The sequence below is a fragment of the Marmota monax genome, unplaced genomic scaffold (assembly GCF_021218885.2).
Source record: "Marmota monax isolate L192 unplaced genomic scaffold, Marmota_monax_Labrador192_F-V1.1 WCK01_AAM20220418_F8-fsc00051, whole genome shotgun sequence".
Lineage (NCBI taxonomy): Eukaryota > Metazoa > Chordata > Mammalia > Rodentia > Sciuridae > Marmota > Marmota monax.
Window position 1 is genome coordinate 16,679,873 of NW_026695202.1, and position 12,166 is coordinate 16,692,038.

The following is a 12,166-nucleotide window of genomic DNA, read 5'->3' on the forward strand; positions in this document are numbered from 1 at the left end:
CCAGGACGATCAACTCCAGAACGGGAGAGGAACGTGAGCCGTGAAGGAGGCCTGAGGGACGGGTGCACCGGAGGCCGGGCACCAGGAGAGGAGGGGAGATGGGGCAGGAACAACTCAGACTTCTCAGCTTTGGTGGCACAGACCGACTCTCAAGAAACCCAGTGAGACCTGCCACCCGCTTCCCAGGAGGGAGCCTGAGGTGCCCTTCACACCACCTTGGGAAGGGCAGCAGGGCAGCCCCGCACAGCTGAGGAACAGACTCAGACATCTGAATGTACTGTAGACTCTTCTCATTTGCGTTGTCATTCCAGTGTTTGACATTAATAAATACACGTGTTAAAACCTCCAGTGTCTGATCTCTCAGAGTCTTACTCATGAAAATAGGTTTACATTTTTCCTGTCTTGTTAAAATGACTTTTTTTTTTTTTTTTTTTTTGGTAACAATTTTGATCAAATTAAAAACTACACCTCCAGGGGCGACAGGCAGCTGGGGCAGCAGGGACACAACGCCCCTTCCCTCCCCCAGAGGCCTGCACGAGGTCCCCATGCCCCGCTGGGTGTGTAGGTTGAGGACGTGCACTGCCCGCACAGAATCCGCCTCTCACTGACCAGTGGCTTGTCACACCTGGAAGCAGCTGTGCCGACCACCTGCTTGGGCACCTGATTTTAGATCAGAGGCCATGCTGAAATAAGATGCATCTGAAGGACTCTGGGCCTGCTCCACAGCCCCTCGGGCCGTGCTGTGCCCTGGCTCTCAGGGACAATCACAGGGCTTCGCGTGAGTTTCCAAAAACAGCTTGGTGGTCATTGGAAAGAGTGCTGCAGCTTTGTCCCTCTGCACCATTGACCACTTGAAGCAAAATGATGTAACTGGCCAGACTCTGGGGATGGCACCCCAGCCTGCCCAGAATCTAAAGGAGCCAGGATGTTGGCAGGAGGACATGATGTCCTGGAGACCCTGCAGCTCCTTTGAATTGGGTTGTGTGAATGCTTCAAGATCACACCGGGAGCAAGAGTCAGGAACAAAGGAATTCCCTGCCTGCAGTACCAGGCTCCGGGCCCCCTGGGCCTGGAGGGGGCCAGGCATGGGGGTGTGGTGGGGGTGTGAGATCAGTGTGGCAGCCACAGTCCACACTGACCACAAAAGGCCCCTTGAGTGGCGGGTCCCAGATGGCCCTGTGGGGCCGCATGTGTGGGGTGAGGAACTGAGACAGCACATGCTGTGGATTCTGGAGACCAGCAGTAGTCCCAGGCCTCCTTGCTCACTGGCTGAAAGCAGGTGCAGGAACTTGGAAGACTGTAGCCCCCGCAGGAACACATCACCTCTGATGTGGGGATGCCAGCTGTGGCAGCAGCTCCAGATTCAAGTCCAACTGTGAAGTCCTCCTCGTACGAAAATGGTAAGAGATCCTTCCACAGACTTCCCAGTAACAACCAGCCCAAATGCAAATTATACACAGGTTTTTTTGTCTTCAAGTTCAGGTCAAATATACAACAGTATTTCCTCCTTTTCAACAGAGCAAAGCAATCTGCTTGGAGACAGGTGCCTTTGCCCGAGGCTGCTGAGACTGCAAGCCATGCCCATGTAGCCCTCAGTCTGCTCAGTACCTGCAAACCCTGCTGAGCCCACAGGCCAGCTGGGCCTCCCGCACAGGCCAGAAGCATGATTTTGACTCTGTGCAGGCTGAGGACCCAGCTGTGTTGGCCCAGGGTCAACATCTCCCTTGAAACATGCCAGTGGCTTTGGCACTTGTCACTGGGTCTGACAGGCCCTGAGTCCATGGGAGAGCCAAGGGCTTCGTGTTTGGACCGTCCGATGTGGAGCTGCTTCTGCAGGGACCCTCATACCCAGGGCCCACTTCATTCTGGAGGCAGCAGCCCTTCGGGCTCCAAGGCAGGATGGTGGTGGCCTGTATGGGGTGACAGGCTTGCCTCATGGTTTCCTGATGGTTCAAATTGAAGTTTCATTACTGCCTCTGCGTGTGGAAGAAGCCATCAGGCGGGTGGTGGGTCAGTGAGGGTGGCAGCTGGGTGGGATCAAAAGTCAGTGGGGGCAGAACTTCTCCAGTTCAGGAATAGACACCTGGGGCCTGCATGGGTCCTGGACGAGGGGAGAGCTGGCGGCCCCCACCCTGACCCCAGCCCTGGAGGCCAATACTACTCACTCAGAGTCGGAGCCTTCAGCCTGGGCACTCCCCACACGCACGTTCATGGCCACCCCATTCAGATGCTCGCGGCCTGGCTCCCTCCCGGGGGTCTTGATGGTGATTACACAGTCGGGGGCACGGACCCCATCGCCAGAGCCCAGGGAGGACGTACGCGAGGATGCGGGGCTCTGCTCACAGTCGGCCAGCTTTTCCCGCAGCCGGCACTTCAGTGGGGGTCCCGGCAGTGGTGGTGGGTAGGCGACTTTGTTTTTCAAGATGCCTGGGAGGAGGGAGGCCCGACAGGGTCACACCTGTGCCTCCTCTAGTTCAGAGTCCTCTCTGATCTGCCTACGCCCCGCCCATGCCCCACAAGATCCCACCACCTTGCTACATAAGGCCCCTGCCCTGTCCCCACCAGCTGGCAAGGGACAAGTCCCGTGGTAGGCCTCCCTCCTGGGCACCTTTCCTCTGTTCTGGGGGCTGGCTGCTGGGCACGGATGGCCGGTCTGGAGGCTGGGTGCTGCAGCGGTCGCCCTGCTCCTGCCGGTGCAGCTCCACGCTGACCTTGGTCTCCACCTTCAGGTGGGGCTCAGTGCCCACCTCCTCACTGTCGCTGCCTGCGGGGCTCGCATCAGGCCAGCCAGCTGGGACGTGGTTGGCCAGGGCATCCGCTGAGACGGGTGACACGGCACTGGGCATCCCAAGCCTGGCAAGCCCCCAGGGTGGCCCTGACCCTCCACCCACAGGCCTGGCAGGGCTGCCTCCCAAAGAGGGGAACAGGCCCAAAGGAAAGTCCTGATGTGAGGGCCCTGGCCATGCTCCCCACTGCCCGGACACCTAGCCACGCAGTGGCTACTCTGGAGGCCCCACCTGGCCGCGCTGACCATCTGCAGAGCCCTAGGATTGCAGGGTGTGGCCGGCCAGAAGATGGGGCCTCCGAGGGCCAGTTGCCACGTGCCGTGCACAGCTGCAGCTCTGCTGGGCACACAGCCACCGAGGCCTGCCTGGCCGGCCATGCCCTCACCACTCACCTTTGGGGGTGCTGTGGACAGGGCCCTGCGCCGGGGCCCATGTGTCCTCGGCCTCCCCGCCATCATCCTCGCTGTCTGACGAGCGTGAGGAGGCATAGGAGCTGCTCTGCTCGTCCAGCGATAGCTCACTGTCCGAGTCCGAGTCGGGGCCTGTGGGGTGGGCGGGCATCGAGGCTCAGGTAAGCAGGCCACCTGTGCTTCCTCCAAGGCATGTCCTCCACTGGCTATGGGGATGTGGACACATGAGAGCGGCCTGGGCCCCTGCAGCCATCAGGGGAAGCCATACCATGAGGTTTCTTAGAGCTCCTGGGGTTGAAGGAGGAATCCAATTCCCCATGGCCACCACGTGCAGGCCCGGAGGACACGCTGAGCTTCTGGACCCCTTCATCCCTAGAGAGAAGCGCAGGCTCAGCACTTGCTCAGTGGAATAGATGACAGGCCCTGATGTGACCGAGCACTTTCTGCCTGCACATCATGGCCACTTGGGGTTCTGGAAGATTCCCCCAAACTGCCCCAGCTACATTTTGATCAATGGTAACAACACAGACAAATGAAGAGTCTCCACATCAGGGCGCGTGGCTGGGACCTTCCCTGCAGGCCAGGCCACAGAGTTGGCCCCACTGCACCCCAAGATGACAACGGGCAGCAGCCTGACCTGCTGGTGCTGTCCAGTGAAGCGGTGGACTCGCCCAGGGCTGTGCGGAGCATGTCGGGCCCCTCGCTGTAGGTGTTGTTGCAGTTGAGGGAGCGCTGGGGAGGGAGGGCGGGCTGTCAGAGACCACTGTGGAGGACACTGTCCCCTAGAGGCTCCCTCGCCAGCACCTTGGCTGTGCCCCTGCCTGGTGACAGGAGGGCAGCATCGCAGGGAGCCTCGTGGCAGCTAAGGGGAGAGCACTGCCTGGCCCCAGGACACACCTCCTGCCCACAGCCACTGCTTCTGGGCCAGGGGCCTCACCTGCCCTGGCCCCCGTCTTCCGGAAGCCGTGAAAGAGACCCCACCTAGCTATTTTCCTTCTCCCAAGAGTCATTAGGAGCCATGGCCACGTGTCCAGGGACAGCTCTGGGACACCAAAGCCACTGAGCCCCATTTGGTATTTGGTCCTTATAGCTCCCAGCCCCACAATGAGTGCTGCCCAACTCCCAGCCCCACGGGGTGCCCGGTGACCCCCACCGTCAGCAGAGTGGCCCTCGTGGTGGCTGAGTCATCCAGGTGCGGCTTCTTCCCAGCAAGCACTGCCCTCAGGTGCTTCCGGACCTCCCTGTTGAGCAGGCAGTGGAGCAGGAGCACAAGGGGGCCCTGGAGGGAGGAGGCTCAGGTGGCCCTGGTGCACTCTGCTGCCCCGCAGGAGTAGGTGCCCCCAGGGCGTGGGGCCGAGAGCACAAAGCACCCTGCCATGTGGCCCAGAGGTGCCCGGCCCAGGGCCCCCGCTTTCTTAGGCAACAGCACAGGGCAGCAGGCATGTTGGGACAATGAGGGGCCCGCCCTCCCCAGGCCATAGTCGTCTCCTGGGGTCCCCGACATTGTGTCACAAATACACTTTCCAGGCAGCCCTTGGTGTAAGCCACAAACAGCCACTCCTCCCGGGGACACAGTGGGATTTGGGCCAGCTTGGCAGTGATGACGGTGGGAGGAGTGACCCTGTCCTGGCCAGCGTGACTGTGGGCGGGGACCAGGAAGGCTGGGGACAGGCAGGCTGGGGGCCGTGGCCTCCTCTGGTGCAGCACTGGGGTGCCCCAGGTTGGCTCAGGCAGAGCCCCTGGGGCTCTGTGGACACCTACCTGCAGGCTGCTGAAGGCCGCGAAGAGGTAGTGAAAGGCCAGCGAGTCGCCGTTCACAGCCAGCAGACCCAGCAGCCAGGTGGCGCTGATGAGCAGCAGCAGGAGGAAGGCCGTCCTGAGCAGCGAGCTGGGGGCGGGCGGCAGGAGTCCACTCGTCCTTCTGTCCATCCGCCAGCCATACCCCCTCTGTCTGCCTCCCTTCCTCCCTAGCCCTCCCCAAGCATCTTCAGGAGCCAGGGACAAGGGAGGCATGCTCCCACCTGTCGTGGCCTCCCACTGGCACAAATGGATGACAGTCAACAGTGAGCTGCCATGGGGGGGGATTTAGTGTGTCCTCGTGAAGCGGTGTCAGGGATGGACAGGGCGACGAGGGAGGAAGGGCGGGCTCAGTTTGAGGCCGTAGCCTCCACCACCTGGCCTATCAGACTTTCCTTCTTCAGGGCGGGAGCTGGCATGGCTCCTGCTGCCCAAGGCCCCTCCTGGGCACCACCCCTTTACCCCACCCCCAGTTGGCCTCCTCTCTTATCAAACAGGTCAGCAGGACCCTGGCCTCCCACAGACACCCCATCACGCCTCTTGACCCCTGCAGCTCCCGGACACACTGCCGCCTTCTCCCACCACCCCTCCTGCTCCTCCACCCTCGACCCTAAGCCCCTGGGGGCTCCCCCTTACTGTCCCCAGCTCCTAGGCTGCACCCGCCCTAGGCAGTTCCTCCACTCGAGGCCTGATGTTTCTGTGTCACAGTGGAGTTCCAGGTCCCCTCCACCCTGCCTTGACCTGGTGCTTCCACACTGATGACGTCTGACCCTGAGGGTGGAGCTCTCTCCTCCCATCTCCACAGCCCTGCTGTCCCAGGCCTGGACACTGCTAACCCTCCCCCACTCGGCCGATCTACCGCCAGGGCTGCGGACCCACCCCAGGAGCACACTTGGCCACGACTCCCAGGCCAGGCAGCCAGTGGCAGGAGGGCCTGGCCGCTGGGTGATGCACTCTCACAGGGCTCTGTCCAGCACATAAACTGGACATTCAGGGGCCTCAGGGCCCAGCTGACCCAGGCTGGGAAGGGCCAGCTCAGCATCAGGTCCCAGCCCACTGGTCAGGGTCAGCCCCACTTACACGACCCCTTTCCTCTCATAATAATGGTGCTTTCTTTGGCAGGAAACCTTTGCGGACAGGGCAAAGACGACGGCATTGATCTGGGAAGAAATAAAGGAAACAAAGTTCGGGGCCGGCTCTTCGTCTCGACCGAGCGACCCCCACAGCCGCCGCTCCTGGGGCTCTCCACCACATCTTGGGAAGCTGTGGCTGCGTTAGAGGCCTCAGCCCCAGCCTGAGGAGGCTACCCTGGGGCCAGGCTTCTGCCAGCCTGAGTGGGGACTCTCCTGCTGGCTGGACACCGTGGCCTCCTGGTGTACATGAAAGGTAACCTGAAACCAGTGGGCTGAGGACTGGGCCCAGAGACCAGCCCTTCCTGCCCAGCTGGCCAGCCCCAACACCCCCTCCAGCCAGGGTGCCCCGGGGCCCAGCATCCTAAGGAAGGTGTCTTCTGCAAGGCCCTGTCACTCACAATGATAACAGCTCCGATGGGCCCCGCAAAGCTCCAGATCAGACTGTCGTGGAGGGAGAGCCAGCAGAAGTCAGGGTTTCCGTAGCCCTGGGGGTCCAGGCCAACGGCCAGTCCTGGACACAGCAGGAGGGCAGGGGAGAGTGAGGGCCACACATCCAGATAGCTGCCTACACCCTGGAGCTGTGGCCGGGGACTCCGAGGGTTTCCAGAGAAGGGCCACTCAAGGGTCCCTGCACTGGCCTCCTGGGAGGAGGGGCAAGGAGCACGGAGACCCCGGCTGCAGCAGGGAGCCTGCCCAGGCCCTCTGAGCAAGACTTGTCCAGACACCACAGGCTGGCCAAGGCCAACGGGCCCAAGACAGGTGGGCGGCTTCCGAGAGCCCCAAAGGCTGGCAGTGCCTGGGGAAGGCCCTGGTGGCAGGGTCACCACGTGCAGTGAGCGGGTGGGTGAGCAGATCACAGACACGCCACATATCACACCACACACAAGTGCACACACACAGCACGCCACGCACAACACGTCACACAGCACGCCACACACAACACGTCACACAACACGCCACACACATGTCACACACGCCACACACACATTTCACACACAACACACCACACACACACCACACCACACACAGGTGAACACACACATGCCACACACAACACACCACACACATATCACACATGCCACACAACACGCCACACACATCACACACAACATGTCACACATGCCACACACACAACATACCACACACAGGTGCACGCACACATGTCATACACAACATGCCACACTCAACACGGCACACACACACACGCCACACTCAACACGGCACACACACACACGCCACACTCAACACGGCACACACACACACACCACACTGCATAGGCACACAACCCCTCACTGGCGACTGCTGTACACATGGCATTCCCACATCACCTATGTAGTGTCTTTCTAACCACTGGTGACAAGCTGGGCAAGGACAGCCTGTCCATGAGGCCCATCAAGATGAGTCTGGGAGCCCCTCAACACAGACCTCAGATGGGACAGAAGAACAGGGTGCCTGTGTCACCCTCACTCCAGCTGGCTTGGTCCACACCCTCCCGATGCTCTCCACACACAGATCTTAAAGACCATGTCCCCTGCTGCTCAACCCCCACCCTGGGACCTCCCACTGCGCTCAGGAGACAGACCTGGTGCTTCGGTGGCCTGCCAGGCAAGTGTGGGGCCTGCCAGCCACACTCCCTGCTGGGGTCCGACCCCGCCCCCCGCCCTCACATTCCCCACCCTCCAGTACAAGTGGCACTTGCTCCAGGATGCCCCCTGCCTGGCTCCAGGCAAGAGCAGGTCCTAGGAACACCCCACCCGGCTCTGAGCCCCTTCAGCACAGGGTCTGCCCAGGGCGGAACCTCAGGCTGCCACTCGTCACCTCCGCTCTGAGCGAGGACTCCCATTTGCCTCCTCCCTTGCCGGTGTCTGGCCTGGAAGGAGCTCTCTGCCAAGGGCAAGGAAAGGGACGCAGGCCCGCCCCTCAGGGACGTCTGCCACCGCGCAGACCTGGACATCCTGGGCCTGGCGGGCGCTGCCGTCAGCCAAGGCCTCGTCTGCCTGAGGCTCCCGGGGAATCTAGGGTCTTTCCGAGGAGACGTGAGCGTCAGAACGTGTTTTAAAGTCAGTGAGAACGTGCGCTTGGCATCTGGACCAGGTCCTGGGGCGGGAGCTCTCACAGGCACAACCCGACAGAGCTGTGGGGGAGGTGGCTTCCAAGACAGCAGGCTCTGGAAAGATCACTCGCCAGATCCCGTTTTGCAGCTCAGCGCTCTTAGGATGAAAGCCCACTCTGCCGAGTTAGGTGGCCTCTGGGCTCACCCTGCCCGGCCTCCACAGCTCTGGATGAAGGGGCCTCGTCCCAGGGGGCACCCTGGACAGAGCCGGGGGAGTCACATCAGGAGCTGCAGGCCCTGGCGGTCCTGTAGGAGCAGCGGCCGGAAGGTGCCTCAGGTGCAGACACCTGCACAGAGCCCTGGGGTCCTGCCACCCGGGGCCAGCACTTCCCACTGTGAACAGGGGAGGGCCGTGCACCAGGAAACACCCACCTCCTGACCGCGAGGAGGTGCCGCTGCTCCACGAGCATCCCCTCATCCAGCTGCTAGCCACTGACCATCGCCCTCCTCCGTCCACCCACTTCCATCTAGCGGCCCCCCCACCACCTACTGACCCATCCCCCCATCCCCCACCCGTCCCCACGCACCCAGTGGCAGGCATGGAATTTCCTGTTGGTGCCAGGCAGCCTCCCCTAGGTGTGCAGACTGCCTGGGAGGCCAGCAGAGACGGAGGCCCTTCCTGCTCGCAGGGCCGCTGGCCGTGGTGGGTTGGAAACCGCACTCCCACGCAGGCCGCCCTGGCAGGGCTGCTCTGGGCATGCTCACCTGTGACGATGGCCGGGATGCCCCAGCCCACCACATAGTAGAACCTCATGGGCCCCGCGTCGATGTTGCGCACCTCCGTCAGCATGCGGTAGACATGCAGGCTCTCCACCAGCGTCCAGGCGAAGGTGCTCATGTAGACGTAGTGCAGGAGGATGGCGACCACTGTGCAGAGGAACTGTGCAGAGAAGGCACGGGCTCAATGGGCACCCCAGCGGGCATGCTGCAGAGGTGTCCGATTCAGGGACAGCCCCACAGGGCACAGAGATTGCCAGGAGAGGTACCCGACTCAGGGCACCCACAGAAGCCAAGGCCCAATAGGCGTGGGGGGGGGGACCAAAAGGCCACTCTGCAAATGTAGGGCTCTGTTGCGTCTGCAAAGGGAAATGGAGCTGTCTCTGTGGCCCTGCTGAGACTCACCAGGCACGCCAACGGCCCCAGGGCCTCAGGCCCCGAGATGGAATTGGGACAGAGGGAGGCATCTAGGGCCCCCGCTCAAGGGACCCTCCTGGGCGTGGACCACTGCCGGGGTCCACTGGCCATGGCTCAGGGATGAAGGTTGCAGAGCACTCAGGTTTAATTTAAAGAGAAGCTAGAAATACATATTTTATGTGATGGTCCCCGAATTTTAAATATTGGTATTTAGATTTTAAAAAACACTGTGGAGCTGAGCCTGCTCAGGCTGAGGGTCCCAGACTGGGATCTTGGCCTGTACCCACCTCTGCTGACCCTACATGAGCTTCCATGGCAGAATCTATGCAGTGACCTCACATCCAAAAAGAACAAGGTCATACGTACACAGCACACCCCAGTAGTCCCAGCTGCTGAGGAGGCAAGTTCAAGCCAGTCTCAGCAACTTAGTGAGGCCCTGTCTCAGAAAGTAAAAAGCCCTGGGGGTGTGGCTCAGTGGTAGTCACCCAGGGTTCAACCCCTAGAACCAACAAACAAGGTCCTTATATTTTCTGTTGAAATAAGAACAGGATGAGAGTATGTGTCCTAGCTGGGCAGTGCTGTGTCTGGCCAAGGGGCAAGTGCAGGGAGAAGAAAATAGTGTCCACAAGGGGGCTAACAGACAGCATGCCTCCCCTGGGGCAGTGGGCAGTGGGGTCCAGCCCCTGGCCTGGACACAGGCAGTGGGAGCCCAGGAAGAAGCAGGATGGTATCTGAGGATACTGGGCCACAGACACCAGCACAAATGCCTTCCCACTTGTTCTAGGACAGGACTGGAAATGTGGCCCAGAGCACCTTCACATGGGCCTTCTGGGAGAACCTGCCCAGCCGGGGCTCTCGAGGCCAGCCACCTAGGAGCTGGCTGCAGGTCCCCCTCCAGGTGCCAGGAAGCCGGGCCAGTCAGCGGAAGAGGAAACTGAGTGGGACTCTGACCCCACCCTGCAGCTGAACCCTGCCCTAGCCACACCCAAGGCTTAGTCCTACCCTGGCCACACCCAAGGCTGGGCCCACCACACCACACCCACAGCTGGGCTCCACCCCGGGGCCATACCCATAGCTGGGCCCACCCCTGGCCACACCCACAGCTGGGCCCACCCCAGATGGACTCCTCCCAGGACACACCCACAACTGAGCCCCACTCCAGGTGGCCCACCTAGCCCCCCCAGCCATATGCATAGCAGAGCTGCCCCCCCACAGCTGGGTTCTTCCCTGGCCACGCCCACAGCTGAGCCCGTGCACATGCAACCTCCCAACCACCTGGGGGCCAGCGTCTTCCCCAAAGAGACCCCTCAGCCGGCACAGGGAGCAGCCAGCACCTCATCCTGACAATGATGTGGCTGTGCTCAGGCACCACACCAGGACAGGTCCACAGAGAATAGGCCAGAGAGCCCATGGCCCGGGCCACCTGTTGCCAGGCCAGCCTCCTTGGCCAGGTGCTCTTCAGAAATCAAAGCCCGAGGTGTGGGAGGAACCCTTTCCCATTCCCTTCTGCCAAGCAGTGCACGGCAGAACCCGGCTGAGGAGACAGGACCCGGGGTCCTGGCTGGGGACATGCCCACTGCGGGCGTCAGGAAGCGGCTGCCTGGGTGGCACAAACCAAGCCATCCCACCCCGCTCACAGCCCAGTTTCCCGAGTGGAAGCGCGGCTGGCCTGGCTTAGGAGGAGGATGAGGGCGAAGAGGGCGGGCTCAGGCAGCAAGGCGCATGGAGGACAGGCTGGGCCACCCTCCGGGGTTTGGGGAGAGGTACGCGCACAGGCACCGTGGGCGCCACTTTCCCTGGGAGCTGAACAAAGATGGCCTCATGTCCAGTAAATCACTCCAGCCGGCCAGACCTGGGAGTCGAAGGGCCTTGCCCAGAGAAGGGACTGTGACTTTACAGAAGACCTGTAACAGTCACCCGAGGCCAAGCCCCGACCCTGCCCCCGCTTCCTCCGCATCTTCGTGCTCACAGATGCGCCGCTGCCACCAAAAAGGTCTCCTTCCAGGGGGCGGAGGAGCCAGGAAGGAGCCCCTCAGCATTTAACACCTGGTGTCTGGTGGCACGAGTGGCCGCCCCTTTCCCTCCACTAAAGCACACTGGAAGGGCTCCAAAGTATCCACATGGCTTCCCACCCAAGCCCTCCCCCTCTTAGACGCAGAAGGACCGCTGCCTGGCAAGGGCATCCTCTGGAGAGTTTAGAGTCACTGAGTCCTGTTCCTGTTCCCTCCGGCTCCTCTCTGTGCCTACTCCCCGGCCTCTGCTCCAGATTCAATTCCCCTGGCCGTCTGGGCTGGTCAACCTCCCACCCTCAGGCTGCCCAAGGGCTCCCCAGGGCAGGCTGTGTGCATTCTTGGATGCAGACCTCAGGATGACCCAGTCCCCAGCTTACCCTGAACCCCTTTTCATGGGTGGCAACCGGTGGTCCCCCTCAGCCCCGCCCTGAACAGATGCAGCTCTTCACCCGACACCAAGAGTGGGTGGCAGGTCATGCTGCGACCGTGTTGGCGGTGTACAGCACAAGCTGCCTGTGCAGGACTTGTGTCCAGCGACAGGAAACGCTGGGGCAGCTGGATTTTCCTCTCAGTTCTCACGAGTCACGGTTCCGCCTCGTGGGAGGCAGAACCTTGGGAGTCTCATCAACTTCCCTTGGATCCAAAGCATCAAGTCTGGCTTCCTGTAGGTGGATTTTTGACTCATTTTGCCAGGCACATAAAAATCTAGAGGGTCTCTGCCCTCCTGGTGAAGCGGCCTTTTTGTCACCAGATAGTGACCCGTTCTTCACCGCTGCTGCTG

The 12,166-nt window shown here is 61.4% G+C and overlaps 1 protein-coding gene across 4 annotated transcripts in view; it reads right to left on the reverse strand.

The window, feature by feature from the left end:
- Positions 1 to 275: 275 nt before the first annotated feature.
- Positions 276 to 12,166, reverse strand: part of Celsr1 (cadherin EGF LAG seven-pass G-type receptor 1) — a 119,677-nt gene continuing 107,786 nt past the window's right edge. For 2 of the 4 annotated variants that reach the window (XM_046429457.2, XM_046429456.2), the window contains exons 25-35: positions 8,945 to 9,119; positions 6,525 to 6,637; positions 6,074 to 6,153; positions 4,958 to 5,084; positions 4,350 to 4,475; positions 3,834 to 3,928; positions 3,465 to 3,568; positions 3,179 to 3,328; positions 2,609 to 2,818; positions 2,166 to 2,427; positions 276 to 1,976 (exon numbers count right to left, since the gene is read on the reverse strand). In XM_046429457.2, coding sequence (XP_046285413.1) covers positions 1,952 to 1,976; positions 2,166 to 2,427; positions 2,609 to 2,818; positions 3,179 to 3,328; positions 3,465 to 3,568; positions 3,834 to 3,928; positions 4,350 to 4,475; positions 4,958 to 5,084; positions 6,074 to 6,153; positions 6,525 to 6,637; positions 8,945 to 9,119 — 1,467 coding nt within the window. In that variant the 3' untranslated portion in view covers positions 276 to 1,951. The remainder of the gene's footprint in view (positions 1,977 to 2,165; positions 2,428 to 2,608; positions 2,819 to 3,178; positions 3,329 to 3,464; positions 3,569 to 3,833; positions 3,929 to 4,349; positions 4,476 to 4,957; positions 5,085 to 6,073; positions 6,154 to 6,524; positions 6,638 to 8,944; positions 9,120 to 12,166) is intronic. The other 2 variants (XM_046429459.2, XM_046429458.2) reach the window with 2 other exon arrangements.